This window comes from Micropterus salmoides, unplaced genomic scaffold (assembly GCF_014851395.1).
Source record: "Micropterus salmoides isolate LMB-PRFRI ecotype aquatic unplaced genomic scaffold, ASM1485139v1 Ms_hic_scaffold_3, whole genome shotgun sequence".
NCBI lineage: Eukaryota > Metazoa > Chordata > Actinopteri > Centrarchiformes > Centrarchidae > Micropterus > Micropterus salmoides.
In genome coordinates, this window is record NW_024042261.1 from 1,844,263 (window position 1) to 1,868,244 (window position 23,982).

General features: G+C 41.0%; 1 protein-coding gene across 3 annotated transcripts in view; it reads left to right on the plus strand.

Annotated features, from left to right (window-relative positions):
- The window catches only part of adamts17 (ADAM metallopeptidase with thrombospondin type 1 motif, 17), a 230,929-nt gene extending 210,737 nt beyond the window's left edge, over positions 1-20,192 (plus strand). For all 3 annotated transcript variants that reach the window (XM_038693288.1, XM_038693289.1, XM_038693290.1), the window contains 2 exons: positions 4,907-5,084; positions 16,617-20,192. In XM_038693288.1, the coding sequence (XP_038549216.1) occupies positions 4,907-5,084; positions 16,617-16,768 (330 nt within the window). In that variant the 3' untranslated portion in view covers positions 16,769-20,192. The remainder of the gene's footprint in view (positions 1-4,906; positions 5,085-16,616) is intronic.
- The last annotated feature ends 3,790 nt before the right edge of the window (positions 20,193-23,982 follow it).

Sequence of the window (23,982 nt, forward strand, 5' to 3'; positions counted from 1 at the left end):
AGATCTCTGTTTACAGATCTTGGCGGGACAAAACTCCACAAATGCTTATAAAGGAAGTCACAAATGTAAAGTGACCTGAAAAATGAGATCCGTAAATGTGTTAAAACTGTTTTGCGTGTATAAATGGATCCACAGATGTGTAAATAACACTTTGTATGTAAATAAAAAGATGTTTGTACAGATTAAATTGTGTATTCAGCAGTCTGAGCTGACAAAATCAGATTTTAACCGTCTTTTTAACTTTTTAAAGCAGTGTGGAAAGTCAGTTTTTTTTCTCTGGTCCCATTCCCACAGTTGGTCGCGGTGCTGACCGCTTCAGTAGACTCCTTGGCCTCCACGACTGGCTCCAGTCCGCCTGCAGGGTTCACCGTGTGTTATGTGGATAATTTTAATATTTTCTGGCAAAGAATGTCTCTTTTTAAGACAGACGGACTTCACCCAAACAAACGGGGCTCAGAAATGTTAGCTGCGCACATACAGCATGTGGTGCGGTCCACACATGACTTACGTGAATGACTAATCATTCATGCAGCACAGCTGGACACACCACCGCTCACTGAACAGATCTCTGGCTCACTGCTACAAACAACTGTCTCCACCTGCTGGCATGTAAAGCCGTCTGCTCCCAGCGCTGTTCCCCAGACTTCTATTCCTGTCATCATCACGCATAGACCAGTAAACTGAAATGTGCACATCCCACACAGAAATATTAGTAATCTCTTAAGGATTAGGACAACTGCACCAACTCCAGCACCCAGAACAAACACATTTAAAGTGGCTCTCTTCAATGTGAGATCACTTTCAAGTAAGACTTTTATCTTAAATGATTTTATCTTGTCTGCAAATCTAGATTTTATGTTTTTAACTGAATCCTGGTTGCAAATGAATGATGAACTGTGTCCGCCTCAATATGATTGTTTTAGTCAACCGAGGGTCAGTGGTCGTGGTGGTGGGCTAGTGAGCGTGTATAGGGAAAATTTTAAATGTCATCAAGTACGCTGTGATGAATTTAACTCCTTTGAAGTTCTCACTCTTAAAGTTGGAGGGCTGCAACCTATCATATTTGTTATAATTTATCGCCCCCCAAAACCACCTGGAGGATTTTTATCAGAACTTCCTGAATTTTTATCTACTCTGGTTTTAAATTATGAAAGAATTGTTCTTTGTGGCGATTTTAATATTCATGTTGATGACCCCACCAATGTTTTTGCAACTGACTTTTTAAATATGGCCACTTCTTTTAACTTCAAATAACATGTCAAAGGGCAAACCCATAACCGTGGTCATACACTGGACTTGGTTTTTACCCTGGGTGTCAGCATTTCCTCTGTGGAATTAGTGGACATGACCATATCTGACCACAGATGTATTGTTTTTAGCTGCGATTCGCCTGTTACTCATGCTGCCTCACCAAGCTCCGTGTGTTCTCGCATCTTTAATGAACAAAGTGTTTCAAAGTTTGCCGCATTCTTTCAGAGCCAAAGCCAACACCTGTCTGATTCCAACACCAAAAATCTGGTCGATCACTTCAATCATATCTGCTTGTCGTCACTAAATATTACTGCTCCTCTAAAGGTTAGGCCTACGTCTAAAGCTAGTAAGCAACCCTGGATAAATGACAGCATTCGCAGCCTAAAAAGGGAATGCAGGAAAGCAGAGCGCAGATGGAAAAAATTACCTCAGTCTGAAGGATTTATTAATTAACTACAATAACATGGTTAAGGATGCGAGAACACACTATTTTTCTGAACTCATTACTACACATAAACACAATCCAAGGTTTCTGTTTAAGACTGTGGATCAGCTGGTAAACCCAGCCCCTCCTTGTGCCTCAGCTGGAAGTAATGATGACTGTGAATTGTTTTTATCTTATTTTACCAATAAGGTGGTGTCAATCAGAGCCTCTATTACCCCTGCGGCCTCTTACTCAGAGGTTCCTGAGAGTTTTAACCATCCCATCGACTTGTCTGAGCTTTTAAAAACAGTATCACAAATGAGAGTGTCCTCCAGCCCACTTGATGTAATACCTACAAAGTTTTTACAGAAAGTAATAGATTCTGTTGGGCCCCATTTGATCTCTGTTTTCAACAGCTCCCTATCTACTGGTTGTGTCCCTGATTATTTTAAAACGGCTTGCGCGAACCCACTTTTAAAGAAACCTGGTTTAGATCCCTCCCTCCTACATAATTTTAGACTAATTTCAAAACTGCCTTTTATTGCAAATATTCTAGAAAGAATTGTGTCCAAACAGCTGCTCACTGTACTGGAAAATAACAAAATATTTGAAAAGTTTCAGTCTGGTTTCAGGAAGTACCACAGCACTGAGACTGTCACCAATGACCTTTTAATGTCTGCTGATGAAGGCATGTGCTCAGTCCTGGTACTCCTGGACCTTAGCGCTGCTTTTGACACCATTGTTCACAACATCATGTTAGACAGACTGAGGCACTGGGTGGGGATCTCTGGTACTGCCCTAGAATGGTTTTCATCCTACCAGTCAAATAGGAAGTTTTGCGTGTCTGTAAACAACTATGTCTCCTCGTTCTGTCCAGTTAAATATGGTGTGCCTCAGCGGTTGGTCTTAGGACCCATTTTGTTTTCCTTGTATCTGCTTCCCCTTGGACATATTATCCATAAACATGGCATTTCTTTTCATATTTATGCTGATGACACACAAATATACTTGCCCGTCAGATCCACAGACCCTGGAATGCTGAGTTCACTTAACAACTGCCTTTGTGAAGTTAAAAAATGGATGTCAAATAATTTCCTCCAACTGAACTCAGACAAAACAGAAATCCTGGTCACTGGGTCCCAGCAGATGGCAAATCAAATACTGCCATCTGCTGGTTCCCTAGTAAATCACATTAAGCCTGTGGCAAAGAACCTTGGTGTTTGGTTTGATAGTAATTTAAATTTCGAGCAGCACACCACAAAGCTTGTTCAATCATGTTTTTATCAACTTAGAAATATAGCAAAAATTTGATCTATGTTAACTTTTAAGGACACCGAGACCATTTTACACGCCTTCATCTCATCACGCCTGGATTATTGCAACAGCCTTTTCACCTGTTTAACCCAAAAATCAGACTGTCCAGAACTCAGCTGCCAGGCTTTTAACCAGAACAAAGAAATATGACCACATTACTCCTATTTTAGCTTCATTACACTGGCTCCCAGTGTGTTTTAAAATTGACTTTAAAATTCTATCGATTACTTTTAAAGCTCTTCATGGCCTCTGGCCTTGTTATATTTCTGAACTTTTAGTCCCATACACACCAGCACGTACCTTGAGATCCTCAGGCAGAGGTCTGTTTTCTGTTCCAGAGTCTCGACTGAAAGCTAAAGGGGACAGAGCGTTTGCTGTCAGGGCCCCGAGGCTCTGGAACAGCCTGCCTGAGGAAATCAGGTCGGCTGAGTCAGTGAACTCTTTTAAGTCCCTTAATAAAACATACTTTTATAGGAGGGCCTTTCCCGATATTATTTGACTTTATTTTATCCCTTTTATTTTATTGTATTTTACTAATTTTATATTTATCTTAAACGTGTATTTTAGTCTTTTCAATGTTTTCATGCTTTTATCTTGTATTGTTTTTGTATTATTGTCTTTTGGGTATTGTCTTTACACTTGTTAAAGCACTTTGTAACTTGTTTTTGAAAAGTGCTCTACAAATAAAGATTATTACACTGTTTTTGTAGATATGATTTTACATAACACAAATGTAAAAATACATGTTTTGGGTTGTGAGATATTTGTTTATATATTTTTTTACCAATCTCTGTGGTACACATTGGACAGAATTCCACAAATGTGTAAAAGGGTATTTATATTTTTATGGATATGATTTTAGATTTTAGCGTAAAATCATATGAATATTCAAATGTGTACAAATACACATTTATGAAGAGTGAAATATTTGTGAATCATAGTACACATTTGTGGTTTGTCTTCTGTGAGACACAGATACAGATATTAAAGTCCAATTAAATCTTTCATATATGGTCACATTCAAGTTACAATTAATATATTTTATAAACTTTGATTGACGGGGCGCGGCTCATCAGCAACTTACCTCTGGCTATTGTAAACGACCGGAGCATGTACGCACATACCTACGTAATCACACTGACCATGGCAACTTAAATCCAACTTAAATCACCTTTAATGCCAGACTTTGGAAAAAGCTAAAAGAGCATTTATACGTTCAAAAGCTTGCTAGATATCTTCTTAGTCTGGAAGTGTCTTCTTCTTCTGCTGCTTCTTCTTCTTCTTGAATATTAATAGCTGGCAAACAACAAATTGGTGCATTACAGCCACCAACTGGTATGGAGTGTGGATCAAATCCAAGCCCATATATTATTTACATAAATAAATAATTAAATGAAATAAACTCATATCCTGTCAAACATATTGTTTAGTCTGAGATACTGAAAGATTTGTTATTTTGCTGAATATCTATTAAATCAAAGTGTACTTTTATTCTTCTGAGGTTTTGAACCATCTACCTTCTTTCTTCCTCTTGCTTCTTACAACATGCTCTACTGTTTCTTCTTGCCCACAGTAGTCATATGATTCATATGATTGTTTCATCTCTCCTGTTCCATCCTGTATATCTCATTTCCTCACTTCCTTTCCTCTCTTCCTCCAATTACTTTTGCCACATTCTGTTTAATAATGCTCTTGATTTCTGTGGTATTAGTTTAAGCAGACTGTGCTTGTGTTGTGACTTAGATGATGATCAGATCACATTTTATGACCACTTTTTGCAGAATTCCAGGTAATTCCATAGGGTTCACATACTTTTTCCTGCAACTGTACTGACATAAAAAGCACCTTTGTTTACTACAACTTCCAAGTTCTAGAGAGTCACAGTATGAGCAATGAAAACACCTGTAATTGTTTCAGTGCTCGTCATCCTGCGGGAAGGGCTTGCAGTCGCGAGTGGTCCAGTGTATGCACAAAGTGACTGGTCGCCACGGTATCGACTGCCCAGTGACACTGAGACCACCAACTTACCGACCCTGTCACCATGGTGCCTGCAACGAGAGAATCAACGTAAACACCATCACCTCCCCCAGGCTAGGTGAGACACTCCTTACAACTTCTAGTTCTAGTCAGATTGAAATGTTAAAGACACCGTGCAACACCCCCCCCCCCCCACGTGAGAACAGATTATTATTATTATTATTATTGTCTGTCTTATCACTTACATTGTACCTGTTTTTTATTACACACACTTGTTTAATCACGTTTTATTTTATATTTGTTGTTTTTACTATGTCAGTGTGTACTGTTTTATTTTGTTCTTTAAAGCAGAACTATGTAACCATGGTTTAAAAAGTGCAATACAGATAACGTTTTATTTTATACTTTTGGAACCATCACGTCAGGCCCACACCACTCACTGCAAGAAGGCTTGATTACTCCTGTAGTGAGCATTTCCTCTTTCTTTAATTGACCCTTTTGCTAAGCCACGCCCCCCCTTAATTACTTTTGCTATGTCCAACAAACTGTCGGACCTGTCAGATTTGTCACAACGCTGCCACTGTCTATAATTGCACTCCCTGGAGAAATCTTGTCTACTTTTGGGAAAACTGAAAAAAGCAATCTCAGAAAGGAGACATAAAGGTTTGCATTATACATTTGAAGATTGTATTTAGACTGTCAAACTGATGTGAAACAAATAAAGACAGAAGCTAAAGCCTACCATCACAAGTAAGAGTGAACCACCGCATCACCTAATGACTGAGACAAAGGACAACCATATTAAGGATTAACACTGTTCCTGGACAGCTGGGTAGGTCTCTCTTAAAAAAGCAAACAGCAGTAGGGTTGCATAACGCTACCTTCAGTAGTAATTAAGCAAGCATTAGCTTACTAACATTACATTACAAACAATCCACAGCCTTCAATTTTCTGGATTTGTTTTAGGTAATGGAAAGGGAATTTCTTTCAACCTCTCTGGGTAGCGATACTAATTGCCCCAGGAATAGCGTTTGACCATGTCTTGGAGAAATACAGCAAAAAAAGGCTAGAAAATGACTCCTTTTGCAAACGAGTCAATGGAGTGAAGCCATGAAAGTGTTGGCACTTAGTTAGATTGAGTCCTATACTGCACTGTGATTGGCCAGTTGCGTATTCGGGACGTGGCTTAGTGAAGGGTCAATTCAGAAATATTTCTAGCTGTTACTCAGCAGATGGTGTTCCTGATGAGCTGGTGAATGCAGACTCATGTTTTATTAAAACTTCCTAGCCACCTCTTCCAAGATATCCATTTGACCCCTCACTGAATGTACATACAGCAGCAGGAAAAGTGAATAGTGGGACTTCTCTGCATGCTAAAAACAGGTAGGAAAGCCATTTGTCCCAGTCTGAAGCTGAGTCGTTAACAAATGAATCACAAAGTGTGCTGTGCACTAGAGACCTGCGCAGGACTGTTTTATTGTTCCCGACCATTACCGCCCATTCCCGCAACATGTGTATCCACTACCGCCCACACCCGCAAACATTGTGACATGCAGAGTAAAAAAGGGACACAAATGTTTGGGCTATGCTAAACATAGCATTTTTGTCAGTAAGAACTGAGAAGTTTTACAAATTTCAGACTTGCCTTGCTTTGGTCTTGTATTGTTTAAGCCCGTGTGATTGAAGCCAGCAAGGCTGTGCACTGAGTAAACCTCACTCCTGACACCTTAAGACACGCATTGGTGACCGACGCCAGTGGCCACGGGCTTTAGCCTCCTCGTCAGTGGATCCACCTCTCGTACCCGAGGTCACCGGTTGGAGTCAAGCCCGTGCAGTACATTCTTGGGAGCAGCTGCATACACTCACTTTAATCTTTTTTTTTGTTGTCTCCATCTTATCAGCGTTACTGCGGGACCCGCAGTATATTTTTTTACCACCCGCTCCCGCCCGCAGCATAGTTAAAACCGCCCGCTCCCGCGCGATTTGTGTTGCGTCCCGCGGGATCCCAATCCCAATGCAGCTCTCTACTGTGCACCTCCTTCAGCAGAATTGAGGGTAAAGTTCATGCCATGGTTAGCACTACTTGGATGGAAGAAACAAAATCTTTAAGGCAGACCTTCAGCTCTTTGAGAGTTTCCTCTTCTCCCAGCTGACTGGAATGGTACCTCACTCACTAAGTCAGTGCACTCATTTCAAATTTCTGTGAAACAGCACACTTTACTTACATAGTCCATTGTGTAATCATTGGGCCTCATTCACCATCCGTTTATATGAACAAATTTCTTTTTAAAATCCACTTGCGCAGTTTTCACAAAGATTCTGCTAAGTTGTCTTATTAGGGAGAATCTACGCACACTTAAGATCACTCTTACTATTAATATTTACTTATACTCTTACTCTTAATATTTCTCTCATTTACTTTAAGTAATAATTTTCATTATTATACGGAATTATATGTTGTTTTTGTTTATAAATACACATTACACTCCAGTTCACAGGGCTCCAGACTGCGATCATTTTGGTCGCATATGCGACAATGTGTGCGAGTAAAAATTTCACGTGGTCCCATTCGTGTGTAAGGTGATCATTAGCAGGATTCTACAGCGCGACCATTTCACTTGCAAATGCCCCAAAAGTGCAAGCAAGCTGTGCGAATAAAGACAGAAACCTACCGTAATCGCCCCTGCTCCACACCGCTAATCTTTGAAAATAAATGTCTGACTTGCTGCCGGCCCCGGCAGACATCCTGGTGGGTGGGTTGCTCTGTGGCCACTTGGGCACTCGTTTTACAAAAACAAGAGAGAGATACGTCGGCAGGTGAAGCCGTGAGACAGAAGACAAGGGTAGAATGTAAATGCTCCGTATTTGTATAGCGCCTTTCTGGTCTTTTTTCGACCACTCAAAGCGCTTTTACACTACATCTGCATTCACCATTCACTGAGCCTAAGTGCTCAAACAGAAACTAACACTCACACACATTCATACACTGGTGGCAATTCTGGGTTCAGTATCTTGCCCAAGGACACTTCGACATGCAGCCTGGAGGAGCCGGGGATTGAACCTTCCGATTAACGGGCAACTCGCTCTACCTCCTGAGCCACAGCTGCCCCTAAGATAGAAGAAGAAGAGAAGAAGGTTTGTGTTTGGCTAGCTGTCCATCCATCCATCCATCGTCAGCCCCCTGCGTACAGGGTCGCAGGGGGCTGGAGCCAATCCCAGCTGACATCGGGCGAAAGGCGGGGTACACCCTGGACAGGTTGCCAGTCCATCGCAGGGCCACACATAGACAAACAACCACTCACACTCACATCCACACCTAAGGAAGCCTGAGCACATATAAGCTTTATTTTCAGAATCAGAATCAGCTTTACTTGCCATATACACATACAAGCATACATGTACATAGTGTGATGACTGCAAAGAATGCTGGAATAAATAAGTATTATGATCGGTGTTGTGTACTTGAGGTAGGTGGATTTGGTATATAGTATTTACAATATGACATATGTGAACAGTATGAAGAGCTTTGAAATGGAGAATGATGAATAAATATTGTTTAAATGGTAGCCAGTAAACAGGAATTATTGCACAGGAATTGTTCCTGAAACTGCGAGTCAGAGTCAGCTGTTCATCAGAGTGATGGCTTGTGGGAAGAAACTGTTCCTGAGTCTGTTGGTTTTGGCGTACAGTGCTCTGTAGCACCTACCAGAGGGGAGGAGCTGGAACAGGTTGTGTCCGGAGTGAGATGCAGTGATATTTCCTGGCCGTTTTCTGACTCCAGAAATGTATAAGTCCTGAATGGAGGGCAGTTTGGCACCGATGATCTTTTCTGCAGTCCTGACTGTCCGTTGTAGTCTGCTCCTGTCCTTTTTGGTGGCAGATCCAAACCAGACAGTGATGTGCAGAAGACAGACTGGATGATGGCTGTGTAGAAGTGGATCAGCAGCTCCCTAGGCAGATTAAGCTTCCTGAGCTGGCACAGGAAGTGCATCCTCTGCTGGGCCTTTTTTTTGACGATGGTGTTTAGGGCCGGGTCGCTGCATCCGGTGTGGGATTATCCCGGACAAGCTCCAGCTACAAGGCCGCGCCTTCGACCGTCTAAAGTTTGGAGTATTTCAGACAGACACTCAACAACGTGCTGCTCCGTGAGCTCTGTGAACTGGAAACAGCTTCACTGCAGCACAACTTTCACAAACACGTGAAACGAAAGTAACGTTATCCCGCAGCACTTTGTCTAGACGGCAGCACTGCAAATCGTGTTTACTTTCTGTCGCCACACAAGCACGACACATTATCAGCACGAGGACACGTAGTCCGTTAAAATGTTTATTGCCTTCATGTTAAAAGTAATTTCTGCCCCACTGCGGTCATGGTAACGTAACGTTACAACGCGAGTCATGTAACGATTGGCTGTTTCAGATTTTCTGTTTATTTAACGGCCACGTATGAGCGAGAAAACAGCTGAATCTGATTACAGACAATCTATGACTGTCTGTACAGTCTGTGAGTCCTTTCAGGTGTTCACTGATGCAGAAATACATTTTATTATCATACTGCATTACTCAATATTAAAATGAATCCATGTCAGAAACATCTAAAGTTTTAAGTAAAGTAGCCTAATTAATGTCTGTTATTGTTATTATCACAACACATCAGTGACGTGGAAATTTGATTCATTTTAAGATTTGCTGCTATTGTCATTATTCTAATGTGCTTCATCAGGATGATTGAATAAAATATAGATTTATTGATTAGACATGTATTAGACATTTATTTTGGATAAATTGGTATGTTAATCGAGTAATAGGCAACTTTTCTTTGTTTAGAATAAATAAAATTAGTTGTTAGATTAATCGACTAATCGAAAAAATAATTGTTAGATTAATCGACTTAAAAAATAATCGATATGTACAGCCCTAATGGTGTCAGTGTTGGGCTCCCACTTCAGGTCCTGGGATATAGTGGATCTAGGGCCGGTTATCGAGTTCAATACTTTTTAGGTACCGACCGAATTGCCTTAATACCACGAGTATCAAAAAATGCCTTGTCTTTCAGTACCAAAGTTCGATACCTAAAGGTTCTTGTGAACGCTCGTGGATGTAAAAGACGTGGAGAAAATCAAAAGTGCATGGAATAAACTTAAGAGCAGAAAGTTGCTCCGTGTTTGCTGCAACAAGACAGAGCTGGTGCCGTCATCGTCTCAGCGCCCTACTGCCACCAAGCCTGCTTCAACATGCCCAATAGTGTTGTGTCGTTCAAAGAACGTTTCGTTCATAAGACCTAAGGAACGTGTTGTCTCAGTGAGTGATTCGTTCATTTTTACTCTTATGTTCACTCGTCACACGGCAGCTGCATGGGCTCCGTCAGCACAGGAAACAGTATTGATTAGTTCACGACTCTCAACCATGCTCTCAACTGTCTGTTTGAGTCGTTCATTTGTCACGTGACAGCTCGGCTACAGGGCTTTGGTAAGCAGGCAGCACAGGAAACAACTGATTAGTTCACGACTCTCAACTTTGGGTCTCTAGGTCTGAGTCGTTTATTTGTCACGTGGCAGCTACTGTGGAGCAGGAATGAACTACTCGTTCACCGCTCACATGGGTCCTCCTCAGTCTTTCGTTCACTCGGCAGGCTGAGTGACTGCCAGCGCCGGAGAATGAGAGGCAGGTCTGCTGTCAGGTAACAGTCACTGGACTGACATTATATAGCTATTTTGTTAATTATGTAACATTTTCTAAAGCATAACATTGTTACAGCACAGTGATGTTGTTTTAACACAGCCACACCGTAACTGTAGTCCTGCTGGTGTTTACAGCTAACAGCTGATGAGAGTTGTTCTGGGTCCACTTCAGAGCCCTGACAAGGTTCTACCTGGAGCCGAATTACCTCCGAGGTCGTCTCCTCTCCAAAGCAAACAGACCCGGTCATTAAAACATTAAAACACAGGCACGTAGCAACGTTAGTGTTAGCTCTGTAAACAGCTAACAGCTGATCCAAGTCCGCCAGAGAACGCAACGTAACTTTTCCTTTTTATCTACCAACAGAGCCGTGCTGTTGTTTCACAGCTCGTGACTGGTGAACAACCTGCAGTGTTTGAGAGCGATGTGCTCATGTGTGTTTCTCTGTCTGCAGAATGCGGACCTGATGTGGCCCACTCTGCGTCCAGACCTGCCAAACTTCTGCGTTTATATGTGTTTATTTCTCTGTTCTTCTCTCTGTGCTGGAATTCTTGGTGGCTTGATCCAGATTATTATTAAATTGGTTGAATTTTAATGAGTGTGTTTATTCATATAGTGTATCAAGCTTATTACTTACTTACAATATATTTACAAACTGCAAATCTGAGTAATATTTTACTCATGGATAGGGACGTTAGGCTACTGTATGAATGAGCACATTAGAGATAATGATAGTAATTAAATACATAAGCCTTTATATGGCTGGTCTGGTTGTATACTCAGGAAAGATTGTGAAAATGGAAGGATTTAGCCGGAGTAGTGGTGATTACATATTGACAACATATTTCTGTGGTTTTTACATGGTTTGAATTTGGTTGTGGGCCCAGGGGGGGTTATATAATGAATCATTATTATATAAACCCTCCACACAGTAACCAAGAGGTGAATTTCTGCATTATACTTATACTCAAATCAAAGCTCTTTAATTGACCGAGTAGCGCGGTAGCTTCCACACACGCTACATTTTCCCAAGTATTTCTGAAGGATCAGTAAGTGACACCACCACCACACACGGACCTGTATGTGCAGCCGGCGGAAGCGCATCCGTGTGTTGGTGACATCACGTACTGATCCTTGGGCTGCCAGAGCACAAATTCACATATAAACAATAAAAAATATATAATTAATAAACAATGAAATGACATTATAAAAACTAAAGAAAGAGGAATAAAAACAACAAAAATACAATATAGGCCGTTGTTACATTGAAAATATGTCTTGGTTTTGACAAGCAGTAGCATTTTTCAAAGGAACAATTATTAAAATAAACAATATTAATGATAATAATGTGATAATTAAGTTACTTTATACAAACAACAATGGTTCTCCGTTTGTTGAGAATAAAATTGGTATTAAAAAAAGTATCGTTCAGGAACCGGTATCCAGCCCTAAGTGGATCCCAGAAACCTGAAGGATTTCACAGCAGACACAGAGCTGTTGAGTATGGTGATTTGAACCAGAGTGGGGGCCTCCTCCTGAAGTCCAAGATCATCTCCACAGTTTTGCGACTGTTAAGCTCCAGGTTGTCCTGACCGCACCAGAAAGCCAGCTGATCAACCTCCCGTCTGTAGGCCGACTCATCCCGGATGAGGCAGATGACCGTTGTGTCGTCAGCGAACTTCAGGAGTTTGACAGATGGGTCTCAGTGGTGCAGTCGTTGGTGCTGGATGTGATGTTCCCCAGCCTCATCTGCTGACTCCTGTCAGTCAAGAAGTCTGTGATCCACTGACAGGTGGAGGCTGGCACAGTGAGCTGGGTGAGTTTGGTGCTGAGGATGTCCGGGATGATGGTGTTGAACGCCGAGCTGAAGTCCACAAACAGGGTTTGTTCGGTTGTTGGCTGTGAAGCTCTTTTCTAGTTTTTCAGCGTAGCTCCTCTTTGCTGCTTTGATCTCTTTAGTCAGAGTGTTCCTGGCCTGGTTTTACAAGACTCTGTCCCCACTTCTGAAGGCCTCCTTCTGATGAAGCTGCCTGAGTTTCGCTGTGAACCAGGGTTTTTGGTTGTTGTATGTGCGGAAGGTTTTAGTCGGCACACACATGTCCTCACAAAAACTGATGTAAGATGTCACAGTGTCAGTTAGTCCAGGTCAGTGGCTGCAGCCTCAAAAACACTCCAGTCAGTGCAGTCAAAGCAGGCCTGTAACTCCAGCTTTGATTCGTTGGTCCATCTTTTCACAGTCTTTACAACAGGTTTAGCAGATTTCAGTTTTTGCCTGTATGTTGGGATAAGATGAACCAGACAGTCCTAAGGCTGCACGGGGAACAGAGCGATAGGCGTCCTTTAATGTTGTGTAGCAGCGGTCCAGTGTGTTAGTGTCCCTGGTGGGACACTTAATATGCTGTCTGTACTTTGGAAGTTCGTGGATGAGGTTTGCTGTGTTGAAGTCCCCGAGAACAATGAGCAGGGAGTCTGGATGTTTTTTCTCCATGTTAGCTTCCTAGTCGGCCAGGTGTAGTAACGCCTCACTAACACAGGCCTGAGGTGAAATGTAAACAGTGACCACAACAAACGAGGAAAAATCCCGCAGTGAATAAAACAGTTTACAGTTTATAAATAATGTTTCTAAGTGAGGGCTTTTTCTGTGAGCACCGTTACGCGGTCCACCCAGAAGAGGTTAAATCCCGGTAGGTGAAGTGCGCTGTCCGGGATGTGCTCAGTGAGCCAGGACCTTTAAAACAGAGGGCGGCAGATCTGCAGAAGTCCGAGTTAGTACTGTTGAGGAGAAGCAGTTCGTCCATTTTGATGGCCAGAGAGCGGACATTCGCCAGGTGGATAGAAGGGTGCGAAAACCCCACTGTTTAACCAGCGCGCCTGCACGCCTTCTCCTTCGGCGTCTCCGGAGGAACCCGAAACAGAGCTGCCACTCCTCCAACTAAGTTCCAGGTTCAATCTGGAGCGGTGCAATAGTGTTAGCAGTTAAAAGTTTGATGTTTAAGAGCTCTTCTCCGTTAAAAGTTACCAGAGAGAGACGGCAGAAAACAGAGTTAATAAACAAAAACACAAAAAGCACTACGGAGCGTAATCCAGTAATCCAAAAAAAGTTTTTAAAAATACTTAAGTAATCAAAAGTTAAAAGTACTACACATTAAAATCTATTCATCTTACAAAAAGCGACCTCCTTTCTAAATTCACTCAAGACGGGTTTGAATACAGTTGTAGCGAATCACAATAAGGAAAACTGAATCGCAAGAGGACAAGTGGATTTTTCCTACACTGTGGGGGGATTAGTCTGTGTTATTGCTCTAATGTTGTGGTAGTATCCTCTTCAGACCATCTGACAGACACAGGTCCCCAGATGGGACTTTGGGTATGTAAGAATGAGACAAGGAGGTGGAAACCAAAACTTACTGAAAACACTTGTGCCCAGGCAGAAATCTCAGAAACTTCAGCCCCTCTGATAAAGTGCACCTCACAATCCCATACAGAGCAAGGGTGGCTTCAGTTTTTATATGTTTATATAGCAAAACTCTATCGGCTACATTAACATTCTCTCACAAAATGGCAACAACTCAAAGTGCAAATACAGAGCCCGGTCTGCTGCACAGTCACACCTGATGCCACACTGCTCTCACTACAATCCTCCCTCTGTAAGAAGTCTGAATAGAAGCCTCTTCTAGAAAACTCCAGTGCCGGTTTAAACAGACCTGCGCACGAACTCGGTCCTCATAAAGTCTGGGGGCCAATCTGCTGGGTCATTTGGTGGAGCAGCAACTGTTCCATTAGGGTCTGAGCTGCTTGTATCTGATGCTGGCTGTGCACCTCTGGCTGTGCTCGTACTGTCTAAGGCTGAATGTGGATCAAGTGTGCTTGTACTAACTGACTGGCTGGAGTCTGTGCTTGTGCTGGCTAATGATTCAGCATCAACTTTACTGACAAACTTCCGCACAGCCCCTGTAAATTATAGATAATTTCTCTGTATTAATGTTATCAGCTGCATCAGGTTTATCAAATGTTATAGTTGTTTCACTCTAACATTATTCAGTCAAAGTCTGACAAGCAACCAAGACACAGACAGACAAGAGCTGCGCTGCTCAGCTGGTTAGCAAGACAGACAGAAAGAGAGATTCACTGCAGCTGCACATTACTGTTATCTGTTATCTTTGCCTGACGTTCACGCAGTTCACGCTCATTGAGCTTTTTCTTTTCACGTTCCCAGACGGATAGTCCCTCTTCATCCTAGTTGTAAACACTCACTTTCAGTTTTGACATGAGAGTGAGGCGGGGCCGACCAGCTCTGTGCTAGAGCGACCTGATTACTATCACTACTTTTGCCGGTGTCGCATCAGCTGGGCAAAGTTGATTCACGTCGAGTCGGCAGGCGTGGCTGAATGTCTTCAGCCCTGCGACCCTGTACGCAGGATAAGCGGTTAACGATGGATGGATGGATGAATGTCTTCAGGTCAGGTGGCTGTGTGGCTCTGTGGAATGGACGGAGATGGCTGGACAGTTCACCAAAACTTTCTTCCTCCTGAGGTTGACCATCTGCTGCAAACTGCTGGTCAAAGTAGACACTTACAATATTTCTTGTAAATCTCAACTTAAACATTATTGTAATCAATCAAATATAAAACCAAAGCTATTTGCCACTGCCAGGGCATTACCTTTTATCTAGCTTCTTAAAAAAAGTTAAGAGTGCAGAGCCACAGTCAAAACATCATAACAGGCTCCTTCTGAGCAACAGGTTAACAGATATAAATCTATTTTCAGGGAGCAGCAGAAACAGTCTATGTTCAGTAGCTAGATTGAGGTGAAGTGGTCACCCAACGCTGCCGAAGTTGAATTGTCCTGAACTTTTTGTACCTGACGCGGAGCACAAAGCATTGGAAGAGAGACTGATCCTTGCTGTTTGAGAGTTTCCAGTTTACTAAATAGGACACAACAGGAGGGAATTCACATGGCAGATCATCCCCACAAAACTAGATGAAGGCCTATCAGGTAAAGTTATGTAACGTTAGTCTTTAATTTCAACTTAAGTTAAATAGGCTACAGCTGTGTAACATACAGAAGCTGTTGCCATGGTTACTATCCATAGAGCGCCTGCTGTTTACTTGCAGAGCGCTTGTCTCCCTGTCTGAAATCACCTGAGGAGCTCGGAGCAAGCTCTGGTCTGGGACTGCATGAGTGCTGCCGGCACTGGGGAGCTACAGTTCATTGAGGCAACCATGAATGCCAACATGTACTGTAGCATACTGAAGCAGACCGTTGCCACCAGTTGTGGGGAAGACAGAATAGAGTCACTTGGAAGGCAGACTCACCATGTCACCATGATACACAAGAAAAAAACAACAAACAAACCCAGAACTATACCATTACCTTGATGTTATTTACAGAAGCCCAACAATTCCCACCAAGAGCAGCACTAGTCGACAGAGGCAAGGAAAAACTTCCTTTTAAGAGGCAGAAACCTCGAGCAGAACCATGGCTCAGGGTGGGCGGCCATCTGCCTCCACCGGTTGGGGTGAAGGAGAGAGAGAGAAAGAGAGAGAGAGGAACAGAGAGAAAGAGAGGGATGGAAGGAGAGAGAGAGAGGAGGGAGGCAGCCTACACAATATACACACAGGGGTACAGACAGTAAAGGTGATGTTGCTATAGACTGAATGAAAAATGGTACAGCTCATGCTTTAATAATGCTAAACACAAACAAATCAAGATTAGCAGGGTATTTGCATAACTACAGATAAGAGATAGAATACTGGCTAAAACAAACTTTTAACAAGCATGGATAGAAATTTGTAAGATGTAAATGGTATAATTGGGAATAAATAGTGTGTTCTTAAAACTTTTTAGAAGACAATTACAAACAATACATTTTGTCATTAAGTTTAATTGTGATGCAGCATGTCACCTGTGAATATTAACTTGCTGCCTCTTTCCTACCCCCCACCCCCCACCCCCCACGCTCCATACCCCAGCTGCTCTGACCTACAAATGCATGGGGGACCAGTGGACGGTGTACTGTCGCGTGATCCGAGAGAAGAACCTCTGTCAGGACATGAGGTGGTACCAGCGCTGCTGTGAAACCTGTAGGGACTTTTATGCCAAGAACATACTGCACAAGAGCTAATGACCAAATGCACCTACTTTTCCTCCAAAAAAATGCTAATTTCTTGTTTTTAGTACTGTTAAATGTTCTAAGAAAACAATGTCTATTATTGATTTAACGCAAGTAAACATAAGTGTACATTTGAAATGGGTTCATAAGCTTCTAATTTTGATGAAAAAGAAATATTTCTTTGGCTGTACACCAAAAAAAGGGTGAGTCTTTAGAATGCCAATTCAGGCGGCTTTATTGCACAGAATGACACAAGTGCTTGATTTTAAAGTAGAATTTTTCTGGCTAGTAACATGGGATTATGAGTTAGCTAGAGATTTCCCCTCTCCTTTCTTCCTTAATTAGCTTTTCCTTTGTATCTTTTCTTCTGTTGTACTGTATTATAGCTAATTGTTGTAATTTTAATAACTAGTAAATAGAAGTACATAAGTAAAATTATGATACTTAAGTATTAATTAAGCATACTACATTTATGTGTAAGTACTGATCAGGAGTCATGGTAAAATACTGTGGGATCACAGTGAATCAACCATGCTTATGAAAGGAGACCCCGTGCTTTGGATAGCTTATGTAGCAACAACATGGTGGAAGCATTAACATACACTCTAAGGGTACGTGGTTGTTTTGTTTTCTTTCAGATGCAGTTCAGTTAATGGATTTAAAATGCCTGGGTCAACAATTTTACTCTGATTGATTTAAATTTACCACTTAGATAGTGTGAGCACCTCAGTGCAAAATCTGGTTTTGCAGTTTTAGTTGTTTGTTCTTCAAGTATGTGATGAGCTGAATGAGCAGTGAGAACTGACACCTTTCATTAGCTGTTTCAGTACTTGTTGTCCGACTATGGGCATGACATAGTTTGCTTAAAATGTCCTGTGCCCCAAGCCATGAACACATGCGTCACCTGTACACTGTAGCCTCACAGCAGGGCTGTGATCCTGCTTGGCTGCAGGACCAACCACAGCTTTTATGCAATCCAACTTAAAGGGAAAATTTGACACCTTTTATGTGGATATCCAGTCAGTGTTGTTGGTAAATGTAGCCAATTGAAGCAATACATTCCTAAGTCTGTGCTACTGGCTTGCCCAAGAAAGCAGAGTCCTGGGGCGAGTTCAATCTCAGAACGTTTTGCACCGGTTTGCAACATTTTCAGATTGAACGACATGTTTCCTTGCAACGTTGCGCAAAGTTTCACAACGAGCTTCGTGGTATGTTTTCTTCTGTTTGGTGGGCGTGTCACAGGTATTACCCAATCAGCTGTGAAAGGTTTGTAAACACAACGGCGTTAAAAAGGCATGCATTGCGCTTGCGTACACAACAGGGTGTTCAGGGAAACACCGTTTCTGTTGAAAAAAACGTTTTGCTACGTTTTGTCTGCGCTGAACTCAGCCCTGCTATTCCTCGTTGAGCCATGCCAGCAGTGCCCACATAAACCAGGATTCATTGCACATATATGTATGACATAAATATACTGGCAGAATGGACTTCTAACTACAAAGCTGAACTAGCAATGAAGTATAAAGTTCCACAAAAATCAACAAGAGCATCCAACTTCTATAATTCCTTTTTAGTTGGCTTCAAATGACAAATTAACGTTCAAACACTTTTTCTTTCCCACATTATTACAACATTAGTCCAGCATTGCCCCAGCCTGTAGGAGCACCACTCAGGTCTATAATGTTAGCTTTTACTTTGTTGGCCAAAACAAAGTTGAGTGACAAAAAAACTCACTCGATGATCATCTGCCCTCTCGGGCACGCTGGTCTTGGTAGTCTTTTCAAGTTTAAATTCGGAATCCTGAAGAAGGTCTTCAGCATACCTCTGTCCATTTTCATGCAAAAGGCTTTCTTAGGATTGGTGTTGCAGACAGCATCTAAAAAAAACTGCCCATGCTCAAATTTATTGCAGCAGAATAATTCAGTTTCTGTTTGTACCGGAGAAAAATTTCAGCAGAAGCACCAACAGTCGGTGTATTAGCGGCTTAGGTCCTGGGGGTCCCAGCCAGCCATATCCTCTTGCACGGCTGTGACTGAGGCTACCTCTGCCTAAATATGACTAAATACCCGAGTCAGCAAAAACATTGTAAACTGTATTCTTGTCAATATTATGCTCTGCAGTTAACGCACAGTTGCAAACGTAGCTTGTTTGCAAAACAAGATAAGAAGACAGCATCTAGAGCTAGAAATCAAGTAGCCTGTAGTTCTCTGTGCCAGCCACTACATCACTGTCATCTCAAATGACGCCGCTGGATGCAGCTACTTGGCAAACTCAGCTAGCATGCGCTGAGGAATTTATTGCTTCAGTGGACTGCATTTAACATCAGCACTGTTTGGACATCCTCATTAAATGTTCCAATTTTCCCTTTAATTTGAAGCATACTGAGGCTTTTAGATACGAGCTGTTACCTTGTAGCCAGTGCACATACACTAATATTAAGTTGATGTCAAAATGATAAGTTGAAAGGTCAACTTCAGTAGTCTTTTTATATTTATTCATTTTAGCTGAAGCTTTTATCCAAAGCGACTTACAATTGCTATACACGTCAGAGGTCACATGCCTCTGGTGCAACTAGGGGTTAAGTGTCTTAGCCAGGGGTAGCCGAGCAAGCACTAGTGCTAGGAAGGTGGCTTCATACCTCTTCTTACAATGAAAGTAATGTTAGCCTCATTAGCAAGGCTACTGAAAAGTAACCTCCTGATGCCTGCACATATACCATTATCATATATCATTTGAGAGTAACCTGTATCACTTCCCTTGACTTGAGATGAACCATGTTATTGTTTGCACATTGAGATCTGATCACAATACAAAGGCCATTGATAAGATGTCATTATGCGGATCACATATCAAGATACAGGTCACCTGTTAATACATATTACAATAGAAATGGGGTTACAAGAGTAACTTCATTGTAAAGTGCATTAAATCTACATCTACATCTGACAGTAAATATCTTTAAATGGTCACACATTGAATACTTAATATGAGCACTATATGACAGCTGCCAGCAGCTGCTGTTAAAAAATATTCTTACCTTGTGAACCCTTTTCACATAGTCATGGAGCTCACATGCATGTGTGTGCATGAATGTCTGTGTGTGTGATAACAACAAATGCCTCAGTCTTTTCCAAGGGGTTGAATGGTGCTGTCTTTTGACCTGTTTCACTATTGTGGAATTCAGCTTGCTGTGGTCCTATAGTCTTTGTTAACAGTTATCTGTTTTCGTATGTTGTAGGATTATTTAATAACATGCCGTTTATTGATGAGTCTTTTTTTTTTCTTTTGCTGATGTAGTGCAAATATGCTTAATTTTTCCTGTACTGAACAGTTTTTCTGTTTTTCCAAGTTGCACATACAGTTTGTTTGGTACATAAACTGCCACTACATGTATTTTATGGTGCTGAAATGAGTAAAGAATCTGTTTGTACAAGGATTTAACCATCTGTCTGTTCTGTGTAGTCACACTATATTTGTTTTGTCATCCCCTTTGTGTCCAATATTCATCAGACCATTCACAGCAAGAACCTGAATGATTGGATCAAAATATATTCTATTTCAAGTCTACTGTAAAATGCTTCTTTTATTTTGTTACATAATAAGTAATGTGATTTTACATGGAAAAACAAAACAGTGGATTAACCATTAAATCTGAAAGCAGACTGCTCTCTTCCTGTCCCCACTGTTGTAATAAATAATTCATACATGCCTAAGATATAAGAAAATTGTATTGAAAAGTATTGATCTTTTTGAATAACAGGACTCCAGACTATCGTTTTTTTAGTAGGAGCACTGTAGCCCCTTATTGAAAATTTTAGGGGCAGAAAGTTAAGGGGTTACATTAAATTGACCTTCAATGGAATTTTTCACATTTTCCCCATTTTAACTATTTCATTGATAAAGGCTTTGATAAATACAGAAACTACAATGTGCTGTTTTATTTTGTTTCACTGTCGCATTTTAATTAGTGCTTAACAAATGCATATACTGGAAGTGGCGATGCCTTTTCATTTGTGAGTCTCTCTGTGTAACTATAATTCTTCCTATGAAGCATCTACTAAATGCTTAAAATCTAATATTTTATATGAAGAATCAATTTATTGTATTTATTTATTTATGATGCTATTAGTGTAATATTTTTAATCTTCTCAATTAATAATCTTTTTTTTCACTCTTTATGACAACTGAGCAAACACCATCACCTGTTGAATGCCATGAGATGTTTCTGAAAGTTCCAGAAGAAATCTGGATGTTCAGTTAAGAACATTTTTTTCCAAGTTAAAGAATGAATCTTCAAGCAGAAAGCAGAAAACTTAATTAGTTAAACAGTTGTAAACACCCCTGAATGATTTGGACATGTGTACAAACAGTTTACAAGTACGCTTTAAGGATTTAGTCATGTGTAATCATTAGGGGTGTAACAGTACAAAATGCTTGGTTCTGTATGTACCTCAGTATCGGTATGTTTTTGGTACAGCAGGGAAAACAAATAACGTAGAAAATAACAATTTTGTCATTTATTTTGTGAAGGTGTGAGCGCACATTGTAGAGGGGCTCAAGCACTTTGACCAGGGATGGGCAGTATTTAAAATACATATTTTGAAATACAAAATAGGATTGTATTTGATAGTTTTGATGAAAATGCCTTCATATTTTGTATCAAAATACAAATAATAATAATAAAATACTTTGTAAGAAGTCTATGTGATGACATCATAAAAATTCTGCCTCTGATTTTAGCCTACTCAGAAGTTTGCCCAGATGTGCCGAGATCAGAACAGAAAACTTATCCAGAGCCGAAGAAGAAGGTCAAAGTGAGGTTGCCAGCTTTCCATAGATGTTTTGCATAATTTGCTACAATTCTTAAAAATTCCTCCCTCACAGCCCTCACAGTTAATTTTAGCTTGCTACTTTCAGGCCATATTAATTTTGTCATTAACAACATTGTTAACAACATTGTCATAGTACACCACATTCTTTATGACATACTTACACGTATAGTGGTTTTTGATCTGGACCTGGTCCAATGTGGTTTACAAGAGCAATGAAACCGCCCTTTTTCCCATTTTCACAAATCTGAAATTGTGTTTAAAGAAGCTTAAGCCTCTCTGGGGCAATCAAGTACATATTTGACAGGTCTAGACATTGATTAAAAAAAATTGTGAAAAGTTTAAACAGGCCATGATAAGTGGGACTTACTAACTAACTTACTAACTAAAAAATGTTCTTTTTCTCTTCTCTGCTTACACTTCTAACTCGTCTAGTGGTTACATTTTAATCTCCACAAACAAAAAAATCGTAAAGAATTTTCATTTGTTATTTAACATTTCTTGTTGCAAGGTACATTTTTAACAAATGCTTTTAGAAAAGTGATGGGGACAAAGTCAGCCATTTCAAAAAGTGTTGGGGACATGTTCCCAGCATTCCCAGTGTAAACAACACCGATGCCGACACATTTTTATCCTGTGGACGTTAGCCAGGACAGTTAATATTGTAACTGGCTTACTAATATCTTACATCAGACTTGCTTTTTGTTTGTTCGGCAGCAACGTCCTAACGTGTTCAGCTGTCAGACTCCGCAGTGTAGAGGACTTGAAAAAAGACCCGCCCCACTCTGCCTCTTATTGGCTGGCAGGTATTGTCGTGTCGATTGGTTAGTCATAATGCAGCTTTAAGGTTGCAAAACTCATGCTAGAGTGTAGATATAAGCGACCGACGACTCCCACTCCCCCCTCATATCTGATGACTCACTTAGGCTAATTTGGAGATAATGCTGTGATATTTAAATACAGTTGTGTACACTTCTGCACTTTGACCTGAGGTAGACCAGCTGTGGTTGAAATGTTATATCAGTTATGTCCACATGAAATAAAAGGTTATTTTTATATGTGCATAATTTGGTCTCTACTTTTCTGTCTTTATCAGGAAGCCGCCCTCCCAGAAATCAACAAGTTCATAAATGCAGCAACTTTGTTTGCAACATCTTTTGCTATATTTTTGGACGTTCATTACAAATTAGATTGTGTTGAAGTTTTTATTTATAATATTATTGAAATCTGTTGTTTACTTACACTGCGTGCACATTTATTAGGCAAGTAAGCATTCTGAATGAATAATTATTTCAATGCACATTTTCCAACTCCAAACCATACAAACATGAATGCTCAATGGAGTAAATCATTTTCAGGTTAACTGCATTGGTGTAATGAGGGAGGGTGCAGTGAGAGTGTATCACACCTTATCACAGTAAAAAATACAGTGTCAATATTTCAGTGTCAACCTATTTTAACCTACAGAGTATTTACAACTATATGGAGAGTAAACCAGAGTAGAGTTAAAAGTCAGTGTAAAATTAAACTCTACAGAGTGATGATTACGCGTGCTGCAATTCTGCTTGAGGGGTCCGCTGCTGTGCTGGTTTACGGGAGTGGAGTCACAGTCGGGTAAGTAAAGTTAACATTCCCATGTTTTCAATATCGTTCAATAATAGTTTTTTCAACTAAACACAGTTTTATAGTTTCATAGATGTCGATTGAGGACATGTTGGCAACATGTACCTGTTAGGTCCCCTGTTCCTGGGTTGTGTGTGTGTGTGTGTGTGTGTGTGTTCCCTTCTTGCAGGAGTGGAGTCAGGTGTGCAGGGGCCTGTCACCAGCTGCCAACTATCAGCCTCGTTATGCCCTGCTTTCTTATACCTGGTCCTCACCTCCACTCAGCGCCAGATCGTAGACTCTTGTTCCCAGTCTTGTTCCAGCCATTCTTCTCTAAGACTAGTTCCTGTACTTGTTCCCTACTAATCTTGTTCTTCTGTGCAGCAGATATTCCTGCCTGAATCAGAATCAACTTTATTGCCAGGTATGTGTACACATACGAGGAATTTGACTCTGGATTGTGCACTGCTCACAATGTGCAACAATTTTGTTTATATTCCTTAATGCACAGATACTTCTCTGTCATAATCATCATGCTCAACAGCATCTGACAATACTATCATTCTGAACTTCACGAGGTGTGTCCCTCCTGACGAAGCAGCCGCTATGAAGGAAGTCAACCTAAAAGGCCATGCCACATAAACTATGAGGCAAAAGCGGTGGGTAGTGGACACTGTTGTTAAGTCTAATCTGGATTTTGTTCCATTTGATGGGAAGTGTTTTTATGTAATCAATTTCCAGTCTTACAAATGGCGGTGAACACATCATGCAAAAGTTTGCAAAAACCAAATCTCTGAA